General features: G+C 36.2%; 4 protein-coding genes across 6 annotated transcripts; 1 reads left to right on the top strand and 3 right to left on the bottom strand.

The window, feature by feature from the left end:
* On the bottom strand, nucleotides 1–8,221 carry LOC126759961 (SPARC). The gene is made up of 5 exons (XM_050475246.1): nucleotides 8,072–8,221; nucleotides 1,140–1,325; nucleotides 984–1,077; nucleotides 300–910; nucleotides 1–232 (listed from the first exon to the last, which is right to left on the bottom strand). The coding sequence occupies exons 2-5, from the start codon at nucleotides 1,290–1,292 to the stop codon at nucleotides 173–175; spliced, it is 918 nt and encodes a 305-aa protein (XP_050331203.1). The 5' UTR covers nucleotides 1,293–1,325; nucleotides 8,072–8,221; the 3' UTR covers nucleotides 1–172.
* A 909-nt stretch (nucleotides 8,222–9,130) lies between these two features.
* On the bottom strand, nucleotides 9,131–12,642 carry LOC126759944 (ribonucleoprotein RB97D). Of its 2 annotated transcripts, none has more exons than XM_050475205.1 (6): nucleotides 12,451–12,642; nucleotides 12,145–12,377; nucleotides 11,794–12,038; nucleotides 11,116–11,739; nucleotides 10,872–11,054; nucleotides 9,131–9,350 (listed from the first exon to the last, which is right to left on the bottom strand). In XM_050475205.1, the coding sequence occupies exons 1-5, from the start codon at nucleotides 12,529–12,531 to the stop codon at nucleotides 10,906–10,908; spliced, it is 1,332 nt and encodes a 443-aa protein (XP_050331162.1). In that variant the 5' UTR covers nucleotides 12,532–12,642; the 3' UTR covers nucleotides 9,131–9,350; nucleotides 10,872–10,905. The 2 variants fall into 2 exon arrangements, with proteins under 2 accessions (XP_050331162.1, XP_050331152.1); XM_050475195.1 differs by having other exon boundaries at nucleotides 9,131–10,500.
* A 291-nt stretch (nucleotides 12,643–12,933) lies between these two features.
* LOC126759972 (oxidoreductase-like domain-containing protein 1) lies at nucleotides 12,934–21,282 on the top strand. 2 transcript variants are annotated; one of them, XM_050475282.1, is made up of 3 exons: nucleotides 12,934–13,175; nucleotides 20,886–21,001; nucleotides 21,063–21,282. In XM_050475282.1, exons 2-3 carry the CDS (start codon nucleotides 20,888–20,890, stop codon nucleotides 21,276–21,278), a joined length of 330 nt encoding a protein of 109 aa, XP_050331239.1. In that variant the 5' UTR covers nucleotides 12,934–13,175; nucleotides 20,886–20,887; the 3' UTR covers nucleotides 21,279–21,282. The 2 variants fall into 2 exon arrangements, with proteins under 2 accessions (XP_050331239.1, XP_050331230.1); XM_050475273.1 differs by lacking the exon at nucleotides 12,934–13,175 and adding an exon at nucleotides 13,191–13,320.
* LOC126759953 (homeobox protein rough) lies at nucleotides 15,831–26,038 on the bottom strand. The gene is made up of 4 exons (XM_050475216.1): nucleotides 25,650–26,038; nucleotides 25,387–25,529; nucleotides 19,049–19,283; nucleotides 15,831–16,482 (listed from the first exon to the last, which is right to left on the bottom strand). Exons 1-4 carry the CDS (start codon nucleotides 25,949–25,951, stop codon nucleotides 15,987–15,989), a joined length of 1,176 nt encoding a protein of 391 aa, XP_050331173.1. The 5' UTR covers nucleotides 25,952–26,038; the 3' UTR covers nucleotides 15,831–15,986.
* Nucleotides 26,039–27,213: the final 1,175 nt, after the last annotated feature.

The following is a 27,213-nucleotide window of genomic DNA, read 5'->3' on the forward strand; positions in this document are numbered from 1 at the left end:
AACATTTAAAAAATTTATTATTATTTTAAGCTAAAATCTCATAATGCAGATATTTCAGCAAGAACTGGAAGATTTTATACACTAAATATTATAGGCACGTAATTTATAAGCACTTTACAGATATGCTGCATAAAATAGAAGGTTGCTGGATTTTTTACGAATTCAACGACATTTAGCCAAGCAATTGCGGGGTGCTTCTGTGAATGTCGTCACAACGCTCATTCAAATCGGTCTGCAATGAAAAAAGTATAATTAGTGATTGATTGGCAGTACTCATTGGTCAACACTTCGATATTCACCTCATCTAATTCCAAGCAAGCGCCCCATTCTATCAAAGTGATGCGATGATCTTTATTCGAGTCACATGACTCTAAGAATGGTGCAATACATTGCTCCAGGCTGACCAATGGTGCACGGATGGGGAAAAGCTCGTGACGCGATACCGAGCGGTCAGTATCACCATCTAAATCACACCATTTCCAAACGGCAGCGTTGGCCCAACGACGAGTCATATTCGTCTCAGCTTCCAATTCCATTTGCATGTAATGTTCGGTGAGTTCGTCACGTTCGGCCAAATCACGCATCACATTGAAAAGCCAATCGCGCATGCGACGCGGGAAGTCCTTCATGTCCTCCTCCGAGCAAGTTTTGTGTTCGTGGCAAGGACCGTAGTAGTCGATGTGAACGTGACTATTTTCGGGGTTCAAGCAGCCGGGTGCATTGGTGGCACAAAGACATCTCTGACGATAGACAGCGCAATCCGAGAGCCAGGTTTCGTTACGATTGGTGCAAACGTGACGACGTGCTTCCGGCTCCTCTGGACACTCGGGTATGCATACACATTTGGCTTCAGTGCCATGCACTTGGCACACACGACCGGCACCGCAATGCATCTTCTCACATGGATCGACTAGATTAAAAGTATGTATGTAAATACGAACTCCTTTAAAACAAAAACAAATATAGACAGAGCAGTAACGTACTTTCAACGACCGGATTCAAAATGTTGTTCTGTTGATCTACGGCCTCAGCTGCCAGTTGAGCAGCGATCTCGTTTTCACGTTCCAAGTCCTTGTTCTATAATCAAAAACATGTCTTTGTGTTGAGTGGTAAATTTCTTTTTATCCCATCGTATTTACCGAATTCTTTTGCTCGAATTGGCGCAACAACTCCTCTGCACTCTCGTCGAAGTCTTCCTCGATCAAATCATCCAAATTGAATTCGTCCAAATCATCGGCAAATACTTGCATCGTGCAGAGCAAGCCTGCCAAAAGCAGTAGTAGCAACTTCATGGTTGCGTAAGCTGAGTCTGCGTCTCGTCACAGCTGAAACAAAAAAATACAAAATGTGAACCTTCTCGTTGCGCTGCTGAACTGAGTTTATTCGAAAAATTCGTCTAAAATGCTGTGAGAGTGGGTTTGAATTGTGACAGCGCTAGAAATAAGGCGAGCAGATAAGCCGAGTTTGTAAAAAACAACAACAAGTACACAGGCGTCGCAAAGGTTTCGTGCGTTTGTTGTTATGTTGGGGGATGACCTCGTCCAGCGATTGTGACTTTTTTCTTCAATTCTTTTCTAGCGCTATCAGTCTTCCGAGCTGCTTTAATTTATATTTTTAGTAAGCTTAGACATAAGTCACCAAATGGGCTTTATTGGCGATTTTATATATGTACAAATAGTGATATGAGTTATCAAAAACAACGGAATAATAATTAAATTCGTGTAACATTGAGCCTTGAATAAAAAAGAGGGAGGAATGTGGCGTCATGCCGACCGCTTGCTTTATTTTTTCGTCCATTTCACAAAAAGAAGTCTGAATACTAGTTTTGTATATACCATATATTACTCTAATTATACCCAGAACAGGGTATATTATATTTGGCACGAGGTTAGTTACACCCAAATGGAAAAATCGGAGACCTTACGAAGTATATACATATATAGTTGATTTAGTCATGACCGATTGCATTGATACGCAAAATAGTTTCAACATGACGTTTTCCGCCTAAGAAGCTGCGCATTTGTCGGAACCGCACCGTAACATACTACTATACAACCTGATCGGTTATATTTCACTAAATTCCGCACGGATTATTGCCCATAGGACTTACGCGGTACTAGCTGAGTTTACAAGAGCTGGTTCGAAGATAGACGAAATTATCTACGATTCGAAGCAACACTACATTCACTGAATAACTTGTGCAGATCGAATCACTAAAACCTAAAGCTGCCATACAAACTGATCGCTTAAAGCCCAACCCTTGTAAGGAAAACTTTTTTTATTCGACAAGATATCTCCATGAAATTTGGTAAAAATTTTTGTTCAAGACAACAATACAATCTCCGAATCGACTTTTCAGGTCGGATCACTAAAACCTAAAGCTGTCATACAAACTAATCGATCAAAATCCAGTTATTTTATTGGAAGCTTTTTAACTTGACGAATCAGAGTTTTGTAATAAAATATGTATGTACCTGTGAAGGTTATTAAAGCTTCGATGCAACCGAACGTTTTTTCTTGTTTTAAGCTGGTTTGGCTGAAAACAGACTGGAAAACTGAAGTTAAAAGAGTTTAAGATATGTATAACCAAAGCTTTACTCTTAGGAATATGGTGACTGCGTAATTAAGGAATAGTATAGTGCTTGAAACTAGTTAGGATGCTACCAAATTCTATGTGAGGACGGTTTGAAAACAATGTAAAGTTCTTTCAGGTGTGACCAACTTAGCAATATCAGCTTTGAGTAATTGTATGTATGTATAGTGATTCCATTTTGCAATGTTAATAAATTTACACAGACATTTAATTAAAATATTGCTGGTGTGAAAACACACCAACCTCTTCTTCTTCAATCAGCGAGTGCTGACTTATCGCCTCGACTTATCACCAACTTCCGTTTGTGTTTCAAAGCGCCGCATATTCGTAATTATGCCAAGACAAGCAAGCAGGCGCATGAGTGTAAATAAATAAACGAACGTATAAAGTTTATATACAAAGAATAACACTGTACTATTGATCATTTAAAACCATCTCATTTCTTTTATTTTTAAAAAATTTCAATTACGCTCTAAACACTTGTGTCGTCGATTCGAAACAATTTATTTTTTTCGAGACATGCTATCAATAGGTGCTAAATTCAATGAATCTCTTTCTCTTTACCCAAACTGGAGCTACATAGTTATTATAAGACCAATTCTGCACGGTGCAGCAGTATGGTAGACAGGCATACGGAAATCCTCCTACCGGAAGCTAATGGAAAGAGGTCAGAGGCTCGCTGAGCTGTGCATAACGGTAGCTTTAAGAACAACTTCAACGGCGGCTCTACTAGTACCAAGCCTGCGACCTATAGACCTTTTCGCTGAAAATCGCAGCAAAATTGGCGGGACAAATACTGGCTGCAGGGGAATTTACATATAGAACCTTCGGGCATAGTTCGGTGGGTAATGGCGGTTTGGCAAACAACGATTAATATGATTCTGCTTTTAAACTCGAAAGAAGGTTCAAAATGAACATATAATAATATGGTTGGCGTAAAGATATTTTAGCTGCGCGCTCCACTCTAAACTTTTATACGGATGGCTCTAAAATGGAGGATGGAGTATACTGTCAAAAGTTAGGCATAAGAGCCATAAAGGGCAGCAGTAGAAAGTGTTGTCAGAAGCAAGCAACTTCTCTTCTACTGTGTACCAGGTCACAAAGGCATCGAGGGCAATGAAATAGTTAACGAGATTGCCAAGAACGGTGTACGGCAAAGGTCATGTGCAAAACGGTAGATCGGAAGTTCACAAAATTCCTATTGGCAGTAGATAGAAGAGACTGTAAGAGCATGATCGGTATAATGACTGAGGCTGACAGATCGAGAAGTCTGCAAAAAATTTCTAGAGCAACGCACCAGGGAAACAGTGGAGCAGCTCTTGTGCGCTTGTCCCGCATTGGCAAGACTACGCTGTAAATATCCGCGGTCACGGTATGATACACTGGAAGAGGTATCGATAGCAAGGTCATAAAGTCTGCTAAAATTCGCGTCAAGCGCAGGCATTCTATAAAATGACTACTCCTCATGGATGTAGTAACTAAACTCCTCTGTTATCGCAAAGGCCCAAAACTGGTCTATGCGTGGCTCATTGGCCTACCAGACTAACCTAACCTAACCTAACATAACCTTTATTCAAACTCTCGCATGTAGAAATGCGGCCGAAAGCGGTTTGAATTGAATATAAGAGTGTTGTACTACATACATATATTTCAGTTATTTCTATGAATATTGGAATTTAAATGAAATTCTTAGATTGATTTCATAGACCATAATGCTAAAAAGGGAATTTCATCTGTAATTACTTCAGCTTTTTCAGCAGGAAATTTGAAATCTACCACGTGGCCCCGAACTGCATCTGGTAACTAGTTACATGTACCTACACACATACACACACATAGGAGTATGTATGTAGCTCTGAACATACAATATAGCCTAATGGTGTTTCCGGTTTACCAACTGACTTCAGCGTTGAATATGAAATCTTGCAAAATACAATATATCACATATACATATGTATGTATGTATGTATGTATAATTATACACTGAAACTGCTTCATCCTTTACTTTTTCTCTTTGCAGTCGAAATTATTACATTTGCTTGCTGAATTAATTGAAAGCGATCGATACTGCAGACGGTCCATTTTATGTGTTTATATTTCATACACATACACATACATATATGAGCTCACAAGCATATAAGAACATATATGTATATGTTCCAGTGATATATGTATACATATGTATAAGTTCATAGAAACAACGTTGGTTGGCGCTCTTTTCATGATTTTTGATTTGTCCATGTGCGGTTTTCTACAGTTTCTCTGTTTTCATGCAGCTTTAATTGATATAATTCGCCTACGACGCTCACATGGACAACATATGCTAGCACTTATGGAATATAACTACATATGTACATCAGATATTTTATATACACTGCCATATATACTATGCATGCAAAAATATTAATATTATAACAACAAATCGCTCACATATTGAATTATTGGCCTTGGTAAGTGTGTGTATGTGCGAACGTGCCAATTTCTTTCGATTTTATACGGATGCATATTTAGGTTTATGGACCATACAATAACAGCCGAGCTCTCCAGAATAAATAAATGTCAAAGTAATGAAAACACTTTGTAGTTTTAAATTTATATATACATACAACTGCGCCTATATACGTACATACATAAATACATAAATAGTATGTATGTGTAAGCACACAAAAAATATTAATGAATTTGCCATCAATTTATTAAATCAAATTTATACATAAGTATATACCCTTTACTGCTATTAAAGAGCTTTAGGAAAGTCAAAAGCAACGTCTTTAACTCTATTTTAGGTGGCAGGAACCATCTCAAATATAATAAGATCTATAGCCATTAACACTCAGGCATCAGAACATTTTAAGCATTGGATTAACTAAACAAAAAATTAAATTACGTGTCGAAAATATTTATCAATCAAAAACGGTATATTTAAAGCTTTTGAGAAAGCAGGAACTAAAATATTCGACTGTTTTGATGTTTACTTTTTAGACTCTCTTTACAGCAGCTATTCTATGCTACCAGAATTGGCGGTATTATTCGACCAATGCCTGTTATTTTGATGATCCAGCTACTTTTGATCGGTAATTACTTAAGACAAGCATTAGTTTGTTTGAATATTTTAGAAAAAAAATTGTGTTTGAACAGGCCTTAACTTAAGGAGTTATATTCGCTTGTAAATTTCAAAAAGTCTATTTTTTTGTTATATTGAATGTAAATACATATATTTATTTTAGAATATTCCTCGAAAATTATAAGCTGATCCGACTCTGTTGCCGCGAAAATCGAGAGTTACTATTGCGCAGCTTCGTTCTGGATACTGTAGCAGGTCCTACTTATCCAGATTCGACCCTGACATATCTAATATATGCCCTGGTAACCACGGGCCTGCCATTGGATGACCTCGATGACAAATTATCTAATCCTTCTAAAGGAATAAGATTTTTGACAATAATTAATATTCTTGCGCGACTCTAATTCTTAAAATTTTTCACAAAAAAAGTCTTTTTGACAAACATCAAAATTTTGACTAATTCTTCAATGATTATCATATGTATCATTACTATTATACATACATTTCTAGTTACAATATTTTTGTTTTGGATAAGTGTTAAAATCTTCCTCTCAGTCAGACATTTATTTTCGCAAGTCCTTCTGGATATCGGCTTTGGGATAAAGATAATTTAATAGTTTTTGGTGATTATTTAAGTAAATGTTCATTATTTTGAGTTATCCATTAAATAAAATGTCTTCTAAAAAATTCAAAAAATCGGAGATTTCACGAAGAAAACCGGCTACCAGTGATAATTGTAGTAAATTGTTGGAGAAAAAATCTGCAAAACATTGCTGCGAAGCACCGAGCTCTGTGAGTACTTTGGGTCGATCCAAACAGGGTTAGATCGCCGAAATGACAGCCCTTGGTCGGATGAAATCCGAGTCAATTCCGATGCGTAGAACCGGCTGTCGTGGGAATTGGAATTGGGAATTTGGCTCAACCAACCCAGACCAACCCTATTCATCTAACACCCTTTTCCCTTTGGTCCGACCCCGTTGAAACAGCACGTTTCATGGGCCTCTCGTTAGATGACGTCGACGACAACACAGATAACCTTTACCATCCTAACGGGGATTGAGAAATCGTTATAACAACAACAACAGTACTTCGGGCCCGACAGTAATTGTCCCCGATTTCCTCGCTCTTTCCTTCGCTGTCTATACGACTTGAGCCATATTCAAAATATGGATCTATTGATTATTTAGACACACTGTACTTTAAAGACCGTTGTCCCACTTTTTTAGTCACTCAAATCTTTAAACGCGTTTTTCTCGAAACTGTGATAGTCGAGAACTACTCAATATTAATGAAATTTTACACAGTTCTTTGAGTTACAGTTCTTAAAAACTTAGTCGAAGAATTTTTTTTTTCGATTATAACTCTTTGCAAAAAAAAAATGTCGCGAAATGTCTGACAAAAATACAATTTTCAGTTTTTTTTTCCTTCGTCAAAGATCTAAGTTAAAGTTTTATCTAAAACACGCATTTTCACAATTTAAATGATTCCGTAAGGAGTTAACCTGCCAACGCAGACGCATCTTATGATTACCGGAAATGGGGTGATAATATATGTATACATATTTTTTTTTCAAAAATTTCAGAATTTTTGTATTAATAGTGTATGTTTGTAACAATAAAAAATGCTAATAAAATATTTAAATTTTTATGTGAACAAAAAATTGTTGAAAAACTACTTTTTTTGTCCGAGGAAACCTAGCGATCTAACAGTTTTTGAAACGGTTAGTTTTTGGAGTGCATTTTTGATTTTTTTAATTACTTTTCTATTTGTTTTTTTACGGTTAATTTGTCCACATTGTTGAAATACGCAATGACATGTCTTCTTGGTAGTGAAATTCAATCCTTTTTGAACGATGATTTCACTACAATGCAATGCATTGTCGGTGTAGGCTTGCATATAAAAGAATTTATGCACCGATGACCACATAAGTAACTGATGCCTACATACAGAAAATTATGCATATGCAAATACATGCATGCACATACAGTGAAACCCCGCTATATGAATTATATAGAATTAAAAAATTTTGGCAGAGTTACATATGTATGTACTTATACATATGTATGAAGGTTTGTTTTGTTTTACATTTCCTTCGGTTAATTTTTTTTTTTTTAAGCTACTTTTTCAAGAACATTGTTTTCATTTTTTTTATAACGATATTCCACTGCACTTGAAGTAGATCTGCAGATTCAAAATACATAAAGCGCGCGAATGCAGAATCTGCATCACACCGAAACGCAGCAAATTGCACGACGCTGTTTAATCTCATTTCACACAAACGCACACACACAAAAATAAAAATTAAAGCGCTAATAATCAAAAAGGATGTTCTAGTTAAAACAATTGCAAGTTCTCCATGTTTTATTTATGCACATACATACATACATCCACAAGTAACTATTTCATTTACTTACATGACTGCTAAAAATAAATTGTCGAGAAGAAACGCAATAAAAGTGCAATGGAATATAGCGCTGCCTTTTTTTAAGATTTCTAATAGTTAGTTTCTTTCAACAAAACGATCTAAACGCCTCGAGCACCACCAAACAACTGACTTACTGATCGGACAATGAAAATAATCTGTGCCACATATATGTATATGTGTGCCACCAAGCCGAAAGTGCCTCCGACTGTTCGTATACACAAATTCCAGGCACAGTTGTGGAATTATAGGAAATAAACAGAATTTTCCTCACTGCAAACGTTTAGCGCTTTAAAGTGTGAGTGTATACAACCGTTATATACGGAGATGCTGGCGCAGATTGCACTTGTCATGAGCTACAAGCATCTACTCTCCGCAGTGTATGTATGCGGCACCGCAAATGTTCTACAAAACTAAAAATGCCAGCAAAGCATAAAGTGCTGAATGGTTTTTAACTCATTACTGATGAGAGACGATGGAACTACGTTTGGCCATTATTTTTATGCCCTGAACAGAGTATAATAGGTTTGCTAAAGGATTGGAAATGTCGGAGATCCCTTATAAATTGCATAGGAATGATCAGCATGACGGGTTGAGCCATGACTTAGCCATGTCCGCCTATATATACGCAAAATAGCCCCAGAATTTGTGAGATATTCATCTGAAATTGCGCATACCTTCTTTTCTTCCTAAGAAGCTGTTTATTTGTCGGAACCGTCGATATCGGATCACTATAGCTTATAGCTGCCACACAAACTCAACGATAAAAATTTAGTCTTGTATGAAAAACTTTTTCATTTAATAAGATATATTTAAACAAAAATTGCCATAGATTATTGGCCAAGGTAAGGCTACTATCTCAAACCAAATTGTTGAGATCGGACTACTATAGCATATAGCTGTCACACAAACTGACCGATTAGAATAAAGTTCTTGTATGAAATATTTTGTAATTGTTGAGGTTATTATAGATTTGGCGTTAACAAAGTAAACTTCTTTCTGTTTTTTTAGCACAACCCTCCACGCTTTTAAAATTTAAAAACTACTCGTATTAGATTTTTTTGGAGTACTTTTATTTCATTATTTCGTACATGTGTACATTTTCATATCATGAATTGTTGAAATGCTGGACAAAACTTACCCCAGTATACGCGCAGTAGCTTTCGGATATACAGAAGCTAACCTAATAAAGTGTAAATTCCATTTCTAGCGTGTTATTCAGCACATCGTCGACTTCTTGACTTTGGTGTTGCTGAAACTTATGCAGTCGCCTCTCGATCCATAAAATGAGATAAAATAGTATATAGCATGCAGAAGACAAGAATTATTAAACATAAAATAGGTGGCTTAGTGTTTAGCAAATAGTTATTTATGACTTATTCTCGATATCGGTGTACTTAGTTGTCTTTACCTGCACGCAGTAAATATTTACGAATTATACATATAATAAAATAATTGTATGAGAATTGCGTTATATTAAATTAAATTTACTTTATTTGTTATACATAACTAATAACATACATATGCTATGTTTGTTGTTTGTTGCAAATACATAGAGAAATTAGCTTCGTGCTTGTTTTAACTATATTGTTGTGATACGCTAATTGTATAAACTATTATAAAATTATGTGTACTTTTTGGTAGGACACACCAAAATCAATGTGTGTTTTGTAAAATTGTTTTGCTATTTGTAATCCAATTAATAACTATGAATATAAACGTATTCCATCTTTAAAATACATACATAGTATATGTATATGACATACAACGTTTTCCATAAAAAATTTATCAGCGGTACATTTGTACATTAGCCACTAAGTCATTTTTGATCCTCGTTAATATACATAGATATATATAAGTCAGTACAATAGTATTATTTCAATTCTCGCATAAATATACCCAAGTTGATAATCCCATTCGTTAGACTAAACTTACTACTTTGTGAAATTATTAATGTCTTAATATATATAAATATTGATATTTAGCATATGTATATCTATTGACTTTGCCAAACAATTGCATATATATATTACGAGACTTAATGAATGTGTATATTTTGATTATAAATAGTACAACGTAAACTTCTGAACTTATAAATTTTACATATATATATATACATATGTCTTTCGAAAGGGTAAATTGTTGGCATATAATTACAAGATTTTCAAAACATCTATGTATATATTAAGGCAATTAATTAAGAGCTCTAACAATATAAGTAACACTACTTAGAGAATTATTTCAACATATTGCCTATATGCATAAGGATATGTATATTTCTAAAGTACACATATATTACTTAAACGTAAAATAATTGTCCTTTTAATGCAATGACCTATTTAGTGTGATAGACAAAACAGGTAAGCCCTTCTGTGATTTATAATTAAGCATTTCTTCTATATTGAGCTTGTTGTATTATACCTAAATTAAAGAGAATTAAATCAGAAGTTAAATATTTTACATATTAAATTTGTACACAAAAATAATGTAAGTAAATATTATAATTTTCATTTAGCCTTTGTAGAAGCCAAAAGCATTAGGCGCAAATACATATATAGTCTATGAAATCAAAAATGGGGTGTTTTTATGTAGGGATCTGATATTTAAAATATTTAAGAGTATAAATAAATATTTGGCCATATCTCAGTTCCAATTATAAATAAAAGCGTTAATATTAGCAACACTCCAAAAAATATCTTAAAACTACATCTAAGAAGGCTTAGTAGTATCAAGTTTAGGTAGCGATTTATTAAATAAATATGAATAAGTGCAATTTCCCACCACACAATTACCTTATATTGCATCAGCGTAGTGATACGAAGATCTTCAACGTCTGAACTTATTGGCCATTTGGGCTGCCGTGTTGACTGGCGGCCCTGCAGGTGGGCCATTTTTTGGCGGTGCTGATGCAGCAGGTGGCTTAACTGCGCCATAACCATTATAGCCTTGGGGTGGTGGTTGTTGGTTTCCATTGGCTAAAAATTACCAAATTTATTTATAACTATATATGGTGTAAGGAAAATGTAAAATTATTACCGTAATTGGAATTTTGTGGTGGGCCGTAAGGATGCATACGATTTGTGTTGGGTTGGTTATGCTTGGTAGGACCAGCAGCATAGTTTTGCTGATAACCATTACCAAAGTTTGCTGGTGGACATTGTGGTGGTGGAGGTCCACCTACTGGTGGAGCATTCCAACCGCCAACTGGTGCAGGTCCATTTGGCGGCTGTGGACCTGGTGCCGCATTATTCGATTGCCATTGATTGGGATACCAATTGGCCGGCGGTGCACCAACTTGCGGTGGTGGTGGTCCGGCATTCCAACTATTCCAGGCGTATGGTGCATTCCAGCCATTAGCCGGAGCTGGCGGTTGCGGATATGGACCATATTGCGGTGGTGGCGGATGTTGCGGTGGTCCCCAATAATTGTATGGTGCTCCTTGAGGGTATGGTGCAGGTGGTCCCTGTTGGTATGGTGGCATTGGCTGTTGTGGCACTGGAGGACGGAAATTTGCAGGTTTTTGCCCACCTGGTATTAATTTTTGTCCATTATTGGCACTTGCATCATCCGTTCCAGCCTCGTTTCCCTGTTGCTTTTCTTGCTTATATACAGATTTCTTAACATCAACAACAACATATTTAATGGTATGTGCCTTTTGTACTATAAAAATCAATTTTCAGTTATTATTCATTGTTTTTAAGAACGAAAACTTACGTATAGCCTTATCAACAGAATCATAGTCATCGTATTCTATAAAAGCAAATCCGCGCCGTTTTCCAGTTGTTCGATCTGTAAGGATTTTTACAGATATAACATTTCCAAACTTGGAGAAATATTCTTCCAGGCATTTTTCATCATGATTATCCTTAAGTCCGCCAACAAAAAGTTTTTTAACCGAAATGTTTGTTTCTCGTGTCTCACGTTCTGGGCGAGGGAGCGCTCGTTTTGGATCTACTGTTCTAAGGGTGACAAAAAAATGATTAACGTAAAATTTACATAATACTTATTTAGTGCCATACAATGTCATAAAAATTATTAAGTTGGTTTAGTTACGCGAGTACTTACTTGCTATCAATTATGTGTGGTCTATTTTTCTGCGCCTCATCTACACTAGATGCTTTAGTATAAGTAATAAATCCAAAACCTCGTGAACGCTTTGTTGTTGGATCGCGCATAACAACAGCATCCACTACCGTACCCCATTTTCCATAAAACTGTTTTAAGTTTTCTTCCGTAGTGTGCGACGCCAAACCACCTATAAATAGTTTTCGCAGGTGTTCCAGTTCACAAATATCTTCCTGAAAAGTTGAAAATAGTTTTCCATTAAAACAATATCAATACCTGCATACATATTTGAAAAGTGAAACTTACTTCGTCATGAGCTTTAGTATTCTTTGGCGACTCCACTAAACTTACAGTTTCAACTTCGGGCGTCTCAACTTTTACCGACATTTTTACAAAATTCCTTCGCTTTGCGCAATTTATTTAAAAATGAAATAAAATCTTAAATCGCTTTGACTGAAGTCAGAAAATCTTTAGTTATCTATACAGGAAGAAATAAAATGGCGAACAAGTTGCCAGAAGAATGCAATAATATGAGTTGACTGCCACATCATTAGATAATTATGATTAAACAAATATTGCAGTTAGATTTTATTATCTAAATACGGTTTTGCACTTATAATAAAAATTTCAATTATTTCAATTTAATGGTATGTATTTTAATAACATTAAAATAAAGAGAAAAAGATTACGGATGAATTTAAAAAGTGAACACATGAAGGAATGGCAACCTCGAATTCTTATGTATTTTCGATATATTTTTGTTACATCTCTAACAGAAAAATATTTATTTACTTTCTCAAAATTTTCTGTGACAAAAAATGGAATTTTGTCTATAAAATGTAAATAAAATTCGAAAATCTTTAAACTAGCGGTTGATTGAACCTTTTAGAAGTTACTGTACTAAACTCACCACGCCGCATTCCAACATTAGCATCAGCTGTTAGCGCTGTTTACGCTGATAAGACCAATTTGGTTGGTGCAAGAAAAATTAGTGGAGCGGCGAATTTACTTCTCTGGCAGAAAAAGTTAAGGTAAGCTTAGTGCCAGAATCGCAAGAAATTGCAAATATTATGCAGCTGCATATTAAAAGTGATTGACACTTCTGAAACAAGTTTTTTACTGCTCTGAATTCGCAAGTTGATTGTGTAATGATGCTAAAGATGGTGTATTGCAAAAGTAAACATTTACTTAAAGCTGCTGTTGCATAGTTTCAGGCGTTGGAACATGTGTTTTTATATTAAAGAAAACTTTTTCTAAAATACGAGTAGTTTCTAGATTTGTGCTTTAAATATATTTTGTATGCAACAAATAAGGCGAAGTAATGGCAAACGAAGGTTTATGAATACTACAGTAGTTCCGTCGGAATTTAGTTGCTTCAAAGGAAAAAAAGTTTTATCCAATGGGGGCAACATTTGCAACAATAATAAGTTTATATACTGTTCCAATCGGAAGAGGAACACCCGAAAAAATTTGTGCAGAGCTCCTTGCACTATAATTATTCAAAAACTTCATGAATTGAACAATTTGCTCGAAGATTGTAGTGTTGTCTTCGAAGATTTTGTATGCCAAATTTCGTGAAAATATCCTGTCAAACGAAAAAATTTTAAATACATGGATTTGATTATGAGCTATATCCTATATTTGTCCGATATCTGCAGATGAAAAAGATGTGTGCAAAATATTAATATGTCAATGTCACTCATCATTTATATAGTTCCTTCTTCCATAACACGAACTCTTGAATTCATTTGGTCGCGGTTTCGGACAAATCCCATTTTGTAAACAGGTGCTCACGTAGAAGTCGCACGTATTTGTCCCTTCAAATGTTACTATTACAGATTATATTGAGATGGACAATGAAATTCGCTTAGCCGGATTTATAACAGTTGCCATTAGACAGTTTTTTGACAAATTTTATGTTTTAATGACAATTTCTATAACTCGAAACTTCTTTTTGGATTATGGTGATTTGAGTTAGGGAAGTTCAACTGTATATGTGTTATTTTATAGGCTCTGCGACGTTTCCTTTTTGGTGTTACAAACCTCGTGGCAAACTTCATAACTCCTGTCAGGGTTAATTATAATACCATACATTCAAGATAACCGCACACTTTCCTCGCTATGCCTTTTATTAAAATCTTTAATTATTATTTTTTCCAATTAAATATTTTTTGCCGGCGTCAAAAATGACCTATTGTATTCGTTGCGAAAATATTGCCATATCTACTCTAATTACTTGTACAAAACACTCACCCAAGAACAAACCACGGTTGAATGCATAGTGCGGAACTTAATCTTTGCTGCATTCTCCTTGAATGATTTTTTACACTTAAATCTATACATACCTACGAACTTATGTATTTAGAAATATTGTTGTTGTAATTTAGCTGAAGAAAAGATTTCTTTGTGTTTTCAAGTACTCCGTCTGCATGCGTACATATGTATGTATGTATGTATGCTTTTAAATTTAGATTTTCCTATTCTGAAAGCTGCTTTTGGTTACATATCTACCATATTTGTTACATACATATCTACGTACATTTGTACGTAAGTCTTACTTCTTACGGCAGTGATAGCAGAAACTACCTAACTTTTTTACAGTTAATCACTCGGTCAATTTTCTTTAGTTATTCTTGTGCTGAGATATTATGAACTCCATCAGATTATTTTTAAACGCTTTCTTTACCGAAACAACATTTTTTGAATTTGGTTGAGTGAATACTCGAAGACAAATGTTCAGATCACTATGAAATTTATTCTGCATGATCTCCAACCAATATATGGGTTTCCTCGGGTAAAAAGCAGCCTTTTTTCAAAGAAGTTCTGAAATTTTTGGAAAAAATATTTTATGCTCGGCCATTGGAACGCCCTCGTTGGCAGGATAACTCCTTACAGGATTATCTAAAGTTATAAAAATACGTGTTTTAGTTAAAACCTTAACTTAGAACTTGGACGAGGGAAAAAATTGATAATCTGATTTCAGGCAAACATTTCTACAAAAAAAAAAAAAAAATCAGTGAAAATTTTCCGAACTTTTTTGAAATTGTTGTAATCGAAAAAAAAATCCTTCATGCAAGTCTTTAAAAATTGTATCTCAAAGACCTGTGTGAAATGTCATGAAGATCGGTTGAGTAGTTCTCATAGAAATCTTGCCAACCGACTTCAAAAACGCAGTTTCGAGAAAAACGCGTTTAAAGTCGGCGCTCTTAGCTTAGCTAGCTCGAACAGACAAGTTCTCAAGGCTGTATTTCCGAAATTATTACTGGGATCAACTGAAAAATATTTGGAATAATATCCTAGAGGTGTTGTAGAATTTAATAAGACAATAGAAAGTCGATTTTTTTGAAACCCGTAAACCTATGTAAGTTTGCCTTGGTATTTTTGACTCTGTCATTTTGACCATATTCAAAACATACAATTAGCTTGAATGGCAACTTGAGTCAGACGTAAAAAACTCAAATTCATTTATCGTTCCATCTCTATCTTCTCTCTATATTTCGGCTGCTGGCTTTATTGACATCTAGGAAGACTTGCATTCGAAAATAGCTTTCGGTTAACTAAAGGTATTTCATGAGATCCGTTCGAGGTGCTAGCCTCCCGTTAATTGAGAATTAATTAAAGTAATGTTTTTTTTTATTTTTTATAATCTTTTTTTTATAATCTTTATTTTTTTAATAAAATTTTTATAATCTTTATTATTATAATTAATGCATTTAATTCAAAGCTTCTAGTATGCTAGAATATATACAAAAATCGTGAAATTCTACTTCAACGATAAAAACATTCAAATAAAATGCAACCAAAAATCAAAATCAGCGCTGACTGACTACCATTGCAATTGGCTAACACGTATTTATGAGCGAACTTAAGCCACTAGAGGCACTGCTTCCGCTTATGCCCTTGTAAAATGCGCGTTCACTCAAATCGCCATAATGGCCACCAAGGCGTTCAAGCTGATTAGCGGCTAGCTGTGGTGTGCGCGTCTGTGGATCTAGTCCCGAATGTGCCGTTGTTTGTGTGTAGAAATTAGCATCAAGCGATGGTGTGTTTGTGGCGACATTGTTGTTGTTGTTTATGCCATCCAGTGTACGCGTATGCTGCACGATCGAATTGCGTGTTTGTTGCTGCGACGCCGTTGGTGGCGGTGGCAGCGCGGAAGGTGCTGGTGGTGTTGGACCAGTTAGTGTTGTTGGTGTTGGTTGTAAAATGCCATTGTTATTGGGCGCATGTTGTTGGTAAAAACCCTGATGAAGATTCGTTATCATTCGCATGGGCGGTGGATAGCTCGCCGTGTGTCCCATGATTGTGGTCATAAAACCATTGGCCACGACAAAATTTCTGAAATGGAAAGTAGCAATAAAGAGAAGTTCATTTGTAAGTTTGTATGCGCATATACATATGTATGTATATCTTTGAGTTCAGGTGTACTGTGTGTATGCAGATTTGTGTGCGTGTGACGGCTGAATTGTCTGCCTAGGGCTAATTAGTCGTAATTGTGCGCGTAAATGTCGTAAAATTAATTTCGTGTTAATTTTATTGTTAACAATAATTTTTAAAGATGACAGTTTTTACTTCCGTTTATTTTATGCTTCAGCGATTCAAACTGAGAGGGGAGTTTATTGTGTGTACTGTTGAAGGATTTCCGATATTTAGGATATATTGCGTATTTTTTGAAAATAAATAATATAATTCCAAATATCCAAAAAAAAAATATTTTTTGAAGTGTTCTAATTAATTAAGAATTCAAAATCAGTGACTCTGAGTCAAAGAGAGAATGAGAGAGTTCGTTTAACGAACGGAACAGATAGGGTGAAAAGATCAAATCGGCTTAGAGGCAGCATTTTTTTGGAAAATTTTAATATATAATTCATAATTCTGTCATCGAGGTTGATATACCTATTACAGTGATCTTTCAACTTTCTTAGCTACGAAAACATAGAACAGCTTTTGAGATCAGTTCCACAGATATAGAAGCTACAGGATTTGTCCGGAAAGTAATAGGACTGATTTTCTTCCGCCGCGACTGTACTTCGGATCTTGCGCGTACCGACTGGATTCGATAGAGGGCGTTCCTAGCTAACGAACGAGCGGCTGGTCAGTTGTCTCCGAGCACCTGGAGAGTCAGGACAAAGAGGTCGCTGATGAAGACGGGAAGAATGAGAAAAACCAAACTGAAAATGATGATGCTCATTGTCTTTTTTGACATCAAAGGCATCGTCCACTATGAATTTGTTCCTCCTGGACAAACAAAGTTAAGAGACTCAAACGAAGGGTCAATCGGGTCTTATTCATAAATACTAGAAAAGTGGAGGAAAGTATACCTAATGTATTTGGGAGTAATAAAAGACTCAAGGCTAAAATTTTAGAATCACTAAGAATACATTGAAGGTAAAGCGATTAAAATCCTAAACGCGTTATCAAGAATGATGGTAAATACAGCCGTCATTTTTTACTCACAAAAGTAGTGAGACCGGTTATGTTATATGAGCCTCCAATATGGATCCAGACGCTAGGCATTAAAGCATATGCCCGACAAATAAGCACAAAGAGTTATCAGTGCTTTCCGTACAATATCAAGTGACGCTGCTAAAGTAATAGCCAGTATGATGGCCACTGACATCGAATACGAGCGGATATACAAGTTATCAGAGCCGTGTGTAGAAGCTGAAAGAGAAGAGACAGTGGCTTAGCTACAACTTCGGGCGCCCGGGGCCAAGGATGTTTTGCCGCCCCCCTTTATCTACCTACCTACAAGTTTCATGAGGTGGTTCGAACAAAAGTGAATTTTTACAAAATATCTTCGATATTAAGTATATAAAATTTAGGAACTGGAGGCCACGCAAATTCTGAAGTTCCAAAATTCTCACAATACGGTTTTTAAGGAAATTGATAGTAAATTTACAAGACATATTATTAAAAGCCATGAAAAATCCGTTTTCGCCCTATATCTTGAACACTTTTGACACAATTTGCAGGAATTTTTGCCCGAATTGGAGTTTTTAAATACCATTTTTGAAAACTTGGAGAAATAAAAGTATTTGTTACATTCAAAGCATAGGGTAACTGTGAAAGTGAAACGTCGGTGGAAAATTTGATGACACTCATCAGTCCACTGAGAACTAGCGGCAACAACAAAGCGGCAGCCTCAATTGTGACAATACTTGATCCGTCAGCCCGAGCCATAGAGGAGACTTAAATGTTTTACCACTCCAACGAAGTTATACTTAATCATATGCTTATGTGGTGTGGAGGTGGAGGGTCTGGAGTTGGTAGAACGTTACGTTGAAGTTCCGCACTCCGGTTTTTGATGTTTTACCCTACTTTAAAGAAAGCTTATGTTGACATTGACCATAGGTAATGTAGATAGACTATGGAAATAAAGAAAATAAATATTTTGTGTCAAGAAAATTTGAACATGTGTGACAGTGACCCCCAAATTTCGAATAACGTAATCACAGGTGACGAGTCATGGATCTTTGCGTATGATCCCGAGACAAAGAAGCAATCTTTCTTTTCTTTCTTTGAGACGACAGAGGGAATCCAAGCAGCATGCACCTCGACTTTCAAGGCTATTCCGGAGAATGCCTTCTGTGACGCCTTCAGTGCTTGGAAATCGCGCTGGCAGCGCTGCATTGACGCAGAAGAAGCCTATTTTCAAAGTTTTTAAAGAGTTGTAATGATTGATTCAATCAACTTTTTTAAATTGACTCAGTCCTATTACTTTCCAGCAAACTCTGTACTTCATATACTTTTCCATTCTACAAAATGCTAGAGCATCTAACTACTGAACTTAGTAGTTCTTGTCTGCTTAGAACAATTGCAGTTTTGTTAAAATGTAATTTATCATTTCTTATAATATATATTATACTAATTCCGAAAATTAGCATCATAACTCTATATTTACCTATATTGCTGATCGATTTGAGCCTTCTCAATGCGTTTATCCTTCGCGCGTCGATTTTGAAACCAAATTTTGATTTGTGTCTCGGTTAAACGCAACGTCTCCGCCAATTCAAAGCGACGATTTCTCGAAATATACTCATTGCGATGAAACTCGACTTCCAGACGCAACGTCTGCTCAGTGCTAAATGTGGTGCGTTGTCGACGTTGACGACCCTCCTTCCGCCTGCGACGAGCAACTGTAAGAGAAACAAACAAACAAATGCTTGCACTTCAGTTGCCGAAACCGCATTAATCATTCAATACAAATTGGTATAAAAAAGTTAAGCTCCTCTTATAACACTTGCTTGTTTACGCTGATGTTCCCATTACATGTGTAACTGATATTAAGAACGAGTGGCAATACATACATATACATATACATATATTTTTACTTACATATGTTAACCACCCTGATCTCGATCTATTTTTTTTATTCTATGCAATATTTATTAGGGCAACTACACGCACCGTCCGCAGATGGAACACAATGCAGCCACTAAATGGAAATTAATCTGCCGTTTATGCTATCAAAACATATTTAAAAAATGATTTAATGTTTTGCGGCAGTAACATCCTAGCTTACAGTATTTATGTGTTTATGCACGTAATGTGCTATTGGTAAAGAGCCATAATTGCTTTGAATTGTGCGTGCAGACCATTGTAAATGATAAACAACTAATTAAGCTCTCAACCAGCCGCGCCATCGCGCCTCCCCCACAAGGCGTGTGAAGCTAACTGTGGCTGTAATGTTACCGCTCTGGCATTCCCAAATATGTATATTCCACTTGTTTGCCCGCGCACGCTTTGTCCTCGCTTCTGATCCGGGAAATTTCACACAAAGCAAACAGCTGCGCTAACGGACGCATTGTTTCCGCTGCCTCTGCGTTATTACAATTTCTGCTCACTCCTTTCCAGTAGTTGAAAAAAAACGCACGGACACAAATAAAAGTTGGTTTTTGTGATAATAAGCAGTGTTACGCTTGGATAAAATGAGCTGGACTTCAAATTTGCTCATAATCCTTTTTAGAGCGGCTTTGCTGGAATCGCAAAAGCATTGAGTTGACAAAGTTTCAATACTTTTTCCACTATTAAATTAAATACACTAAACTAAAAAAAAACTATGCACCCTCCAATCACACTATTCATTTTCATTAGGTTAGCTTTTTTCAGGTGCGCAAGTTTTTTCAAGTAATACGATACTCTCCACTTCTCAGCGTGTTTGCTGGAAATCCTGGTTGTGTTTTTTAGGTTTCCTTTTCATATCAGTTACCATGTTTGAATACTTTTGGTTTGCGTAATGAGTTCTTAATCCGTTCTTAGTTTTTTCCGAGTTTTTTTCAAGTAAGGTCAGAGGAGAGAGAAACTCCTTGGCACTAACCGGTTTTACCGCAAAGTGTAAATGAAAAAACCGCATGCATGATTTTAAATACGAGTGCTAAGCGGTATATTTTTTGTAATCCTTTGACAATACCTTGCTTTGCCACGGACATTCAGTCAGCAGTAACAAGTTTGTTGTGAAATCTGATATGGTCACACTTTTTGCCTTTTGCGGTATTGCTCCTATCTGTTAGCAGTTTTTATTTTATAACATCCATTTCGCTATCATTATCACATATTGTATATATTTATGATATATTCATAGCGGCACATTTTTTTCATCACTTTTATGACGCACCTGTGCCAAATTGTGCGTGAGAAATTTTTGACTTTACTCATAAATACACGTTTCCTGCCTCTAAAATGGTCGCTTCCTTTTTGTATCGCTTCGATGTTATTAATTTTTTTCCTTATCTGCCTAGCAATGTATGCGGCATTTCGTCAGATTTTGCCTAAACCCGTGTGGCTGAAACCGTTGCCAAAATTTTTGGTTAATCAACAGACGCGGATACTGACACAGCAGCCAGAGCACATTAAGGTGGGTCTATTGCAGTTACGTTTGTAGTTCTTTAAAAAATATTCGGCTGTGCTACTTACAGTTACCGCCCACTCCGAAGCCCTGCTGTTTGGCCGGTTGCACGAATTGCGTTTGGGTCGAATATGCGCATAAAATTGCTGACTTATTGAATGGTTGTGACGAGAAAGCGCAAGAAATTGTTTTGAATAAAGTGCCTGATCCGGTGTTGAGAAGTTTCTTGAAAGTAGAATTGAAAAGCATACAACAGCAAAGAGAACGCGAACAGTTCGACGACTGATAAGGTAATAGTTGCTTCCCATTTGGCTTATTATAATAGTTCGTTGCTTCTAATTTAATATTTGAAATATTTTTATGATGATATAGGATGAGCGATAATACAATTATATGCGTTTTTTATGGACGTTTTGAAAAGTTTTCTCGTTTAAAAGTCTATAAATATTTATTTTCAGTTATGCGTTATACTCAGCTAATGAAGTACAAAGCGAAAAAATAATAATAATTCGAGACAATCAGCTGTTTATGAAGTTGCCAATTTACTGCAAAATTTGTGCTTGTTACATTTTTAGTTATTTTTCTCTTTGAGAGCGAACAGTTGACATTTTTCGAAAAAAATCTGTTCCACCCTAATACATACAGGTTAGGTTAGATAAAAAGGCTGATTACTCGTGAGACCACAAATAATCCCATTTGGACTGCTAGAAATGTTATCCATTGTGATGCCCAGAACTCCTAGAACTCGACGGGTTCGTAAAAAGTATGGCAACCGATATGTTTCAACCATAGTCTGGCGAAAGCTGGACAGTTTAAGAGAAAGTGTCTAGATGTTTCACCTCATCGTTCTTATTGCAACTTTGATAAGTAGTGTCCTCAAAAATCTTTAGCTTCAACGCATCGGTCCCAATGGGACAGAGTCCAGTGAAAACGTCTATCGTAGCGGCGATATGAGCCTTGCTAAAAGCTAGTTGTTCAGTAAACTTTTGTGTTCCACTCTGAGCCGAAGATTTTCGCAAACCCACAAGTGCTGGTTGCTGACTAACATTAGCTGAGCTCGCGCCAGGCCTGTAGATCCAGCGCTCGAATGCCCGAAGACAGAAGAACCCCTGCTCATTTCCATCTGATGGAATTTGTGTATTGGTGTCTTTTCTTCCAAGCTCGGCTTAACAATTTCCGACGATTCTGCTGTAGCCAGGCACCCAGACAAGTTTAATATGTAGGTACTTTGAAGCTACTGCTAGTGAGGTCATGCACTCCTTAACTAGCTTTGAGCACATTGTCAGCGAGCTGTCTGTCTGTGTGTGTGTGTTGTTGTAGTAGCCGTAGAAAATATTTAAGATTTGACTTAATATAAATCCGAGCCCATTTCAGTTACGTAGGCCCCACTATCGTAAGAACGGAATTGGCACTTAGTCGAACAGAGCCCCAAAGTTTAATTTTTCCCATTATCAAATCATTTCGGTACGCACCCGAAAAAATTTAAAAGATTTTGATTCGCACTGATGAAAAATTTGAAGACAACTGTCATTTTGTAGAATATTGGATATATACTAAAATTCGTCTGTCCGTTTGAATATATGCGAACTAGTCCCTGACTTTTTGAGATAATCTTCTGAAATTTTACACACGTACTTTTCTACTTAAGAAGCTATTCCTTTGTCGGAATCACCAATATCGGACTACTATAACGTATAGCCGCCATACAAATTGCCCGATCCAAATCCGGTTCTTGTATGTAAAACAAGATATTTGACAAGATATTTTCACGAAATTTGATATGGATTATTATCCGAGGCTACGGTACAATCTCCGAAGAAATTATTTACATCTTACTACTATAGCATATATGTGAATATGTAGCTTTCGTACAAGCTGACCGATACAAGTTAGGTTAGGTATGCAACTGTGTGTTATTGTTTCGGTGCAGTTGAAGTTAACGTTTTTTTTTGTTGTTTAATTATTTAATAACTATCCTTTAATTATATTCAATTAAATGTGTACATTTGTTTGGTTTCTTCTACAGAGATGCGACCTATATGTCGCCAACCTTATACTAGAGGCCTCTTAATACAACCCGCTAAAACAGTACTTAATTATCTTTTGCGTATATATGGTGATAAATCAGACAAAATTGAGGTAACTTTTCGCTACCATTGATATTTTTAACATCATTGATAATAAAAGTTATTTGAATAGATTCCACCCGAACCCACAACATGCTGCATGTCTGGTTGTGCGAATTGCGTTTGGATCGAATATGCAGAGACCTTGTCAAAACTTTTCGAAGGTAACGACGAAAAGGCGAGACAAATTATATTAAGTAAAATAACCGATCCAAATTTGAAAATGTTTTTAAGTATGGAGTTGAAAAATATTGCACAAAGCAAAGCCGTTGAAACCAGTACGAGTACTTCGAAAAAGGATTAATAGCCGCTATGGAAACATATTGGATAAAATGATTGCCTCCCACTCTTATTTAACAATAAACTAAATATATTTATATTCTATACAAATTAAGTGCAAAATAAAATAGTTTACATACATATATAATAAATGAACAAAATTTTTGTGGAGTTTAATTTAATTGATTTTTAGTCGAGAGATTTTTCTCGTAGTTAAGATCACTTAAGGGGCTATACCACTGTGACACTTTCAAAAAAAAAATTTATTTACTTTTTCGATAGCTAATATTTCCATAAATATCCTGTGAAATCGGGAAGGTCGTATATTGAATAGTTTTTGGATGGCAGCGTTCTAAAGAGCGACCGCTCGGAAGAGCAAACATATATATAAGTGAAACTTTAAACGCGTTTTTCTCGAAACGACATTTTTCAAAATTGCTGGCGTCATAGCTCAACGAGTGTTTTTGAATACATTTACTATACAATAACCTACGATCTTTTGGATTGGTTGAAAATTGTCAATTTGGCATTAAAAAAACGACCATTTTTTACCTATAAAAACGATTTTTTTTTTTCAAAATTACGCCATTTTGTTAATTTTTGATATTTTTCAAAGATCGTAGGTCATTCTATAGGAAATATCTTTAAGTTTAATAAACTTTTCAAATTTTTTTTGTTTCAGCAACTCATTCGGCCGGAATCATGCCAGCAGTTAGGGCACTTTTTTTTTTGCATCTCCGAAGACAGCCCATAACTCCGTTATTTTTCAACATTTTTGTAAAAAAAATCTTAAAATATAGTTGAAAATATACCTTATTGCGTTCAAAGAAGTTCGAAATATTCAATCGCGTACTTTCTCTTATAAAAATTCACGAATTTCGCCTAATTTTTCATGCGTCACACTGGTATAGCCCCTTAATTTTGCTTAAAAGTGATTCTTCTCCGATGTTTTATACTCTTCTAATCCCGAAAACATGTGTTATAAATACTTTTGGTACAGCCTCGAGTCCTTTGCGAGGGCGATCCATTAAGTAACCCGCGATGGCGCCACTATCGGAAAAACTTTACCATCGTAGATGGCTTCAATCAAAATTTCGACCGAATTGGAAGTGCAGTAAAATGGAAAAGGTTTTGATCTTGTATTAACTAACTCTTCTCCTTCGTTGGCGATTGTCAAACTCTTTTTTTTGAGTCGTTTCGTGGCCGTCGACGAAACATGGATCTTCAGGTATTTATTAGAAGTCGCAGAACAGTCGAAAGAGTGAACTTTTCCTGATAAATCTTTTCCAAAGAAGTTGACGAGTGTGCTATACTCCAGAAAGGCAACGAACACCGTCTTCTGAGATACCTGCAGAGGGGCAAAACGGTAACAGAACTCTCTTGTGCCGAATTTTGGGCTGATTCGACGTCGAAGAAGTGATTTATTCATCGAATAAAATTGTGGTCTTTTCAATTCGTAACGGTTCACACTTCCGTAGTCATCAAGGCCGAATAAGTTGATTAGTGGTACTATACATGGGCTAAAAACTGCAGCCCCAATTACCACTTTCTTTAGGTTTGGCCAGTGAAGTTTCCAACCTTGACAAGACACTCGATGGGTAGAGTTTTAAGTCAAATGGGATTGTATGTATTATTAAGAATCGAAGAATTTTACAGATGCATAAGCGCCAGTTATAAACATTTCCCCATATTTTTCCCACGACATTCGGGTATATGTAACCGGAACGCACCCGATATTTTAACTTAACTTACTTTAGGACCGTTAACTCGGCAGCATTCCTACAAATTACTGTATCGATGTTTTCTGGCGCTACAATAAAAACAACAACAACAACACTTAGGTATATCCGTAACTGCAGGTTTCTAATGCACATTGGAATCTCCACATAATATGAAAAAGTTACTTACTTTTTCTCATAAAGTTGGTTATATTAAAATGTTTAATAAAAATACGATAACTAGACAGGGGTATAGGTAAATATTACTTACGAAAGGCCGTAAAACCGGCGGTGAAGTGGGGTTCACCCGGAAATCCAAATGGAATATTTGGCAACGCTGTCCCTGAACTGTAGCAACCTTTATTATAATCATGCGCGCTGTACGGATCATACATGGTACATCCATTTGGCAATCTAAAGTGAGAAAAATTCAGTGCTCTGTAGGTGATCAATATCCGAATATGAAAAAAATATGCTTAAACACAACTACATAAGACTTTTTAAGGCACTTAAATTTCACTTTTAAAATCGCACCTCTCATCGTCGTTTATGGAGATTTCTGGCGAAGACACACTGCCCTCATCGCTCTGATAGGTGCTATCACATATTGTTGCACTCAAGTTGGTCACACAAGTCTTTTCACTATCATTAGTTGCTGTGATTTGTGCTGATTTATACGAATCATCACCAGCGGCACTTGGATTTATATTGGACACAGTTTCATTAGTTTCCAGATGACCGTAGAGACGTTCGAAAAATTGTCGCGGAGATGATGGACGATTTTGCGTAGTTTTATCAACAACGGTTACACTGGGGTTCGAATTTATCGGATGCATTGTTTACATATGCATGAGCCGTTTATCGGACGAACGACGTATGAACCGCGCTATTGGAGCTTATGCAACTGAATGAACTGACGGCGTAGAGCTGTTTAGCTTTACTGTTTTAAAACTGCAAACTATACCTATATCCTACCGTATCCTGCGATTATGACCGAGCAGCACTTTTACTTCCGTTCTTGTGAGAAACTACGGCAAAAAAAGAATTCAGGCAGCGCTAAGCAGCAGTGGTCAGCAGCGCCTTGGTATTGGTTTCATTCAACACCTACACCTCTCAACGCCGTCACCATAGCGCACACATATACACCTTGCAACGGTAGATTTTCGGTTACACTGCTTAAGAACTGCACCGAATTCAGCCAACGAACAAGTTTCGTAGTACTCGAAATAGTAAATTAAAACTGGCTTAAAGGTAAAAAATTAAATTAAACGCTAAAAATTTATATCAAACTGAAGGGAAAGAAAGGTGTATGTAACTATCTATATGCATACATATGTATGTACTTACATAAAACAGCATTGTTTAGCAGGAGGCGTGTTGTGATTGGTTGGCGCAGAATAATTTCATCCCTGGGATAAATGAAGCTAAGCACTGAGAAAAATTATGTGTTAATTTTATTCAAGAAGTTTTTTAGTGGTTTAATATTCAGTAGGTGGTTTTTTATATATTATACGTATATAAGTACATATGTATATCGTTTGATGACGAAAATTTTGAAGAATACATTAATAATGGTTTGTCAAAAAAGTCTTGCGGTATTTTTATTGAATTTTTTTATTGAAATTGAAATGAATTTTTGATGACTCATGCCCAGCTCTTGACCGATGCTACGGCTGCTACTATGCCGGTCTCTTTCTACCAATTCTGCGATTTTATCGCAATTTTCGACGACAGGCCTTCCGGAGCGTGGCGCATCTTCGACCACCTCTACACCAGAACGAAAACGTTGAAACCATCGTTGTGCGGTGGAAATGGAAACTTTATCGGGTCCATAAACTGCACAAATTTTATTGGCGGCTTGAGATGCATTTTTGCCTTCATCGTAGTAGTACTGTAAAATATGTCGTATTTTCTCTTTATTTTGCTCCATGATTGCGACACTATAACTCACGAACGACTTAAAAGAAACGACAATCAATCAAACACGTGTTAGCGCGTGAAATGAGCTTTCCAAAAAAGGTATAGCATGACCTGATGCGACGAATAAAACTAGAACTACGCGCTTTCAGCGCCAACTAGCGAAAATACCGCAAGACTT

The sequence above is a fragment of the Bactrocera neohumeralis genome, chromosome 2 (assembly GCF_024586455.1).
Source record: "Bactrocera neohumeralis isolate Rockhampton chromosome 2, APGP_CSIRO_Bneo_wtdbg2-racon-allhic-juicebox.fasta_v2, whole genome shotgun sequence".
Taxonomy (NCBI): Eukaryota; Metazoa; Arthropoda; class Insecta; order Diptera; family Tephritidae; genus Bactrocera; species Bactrocera neohumeralis.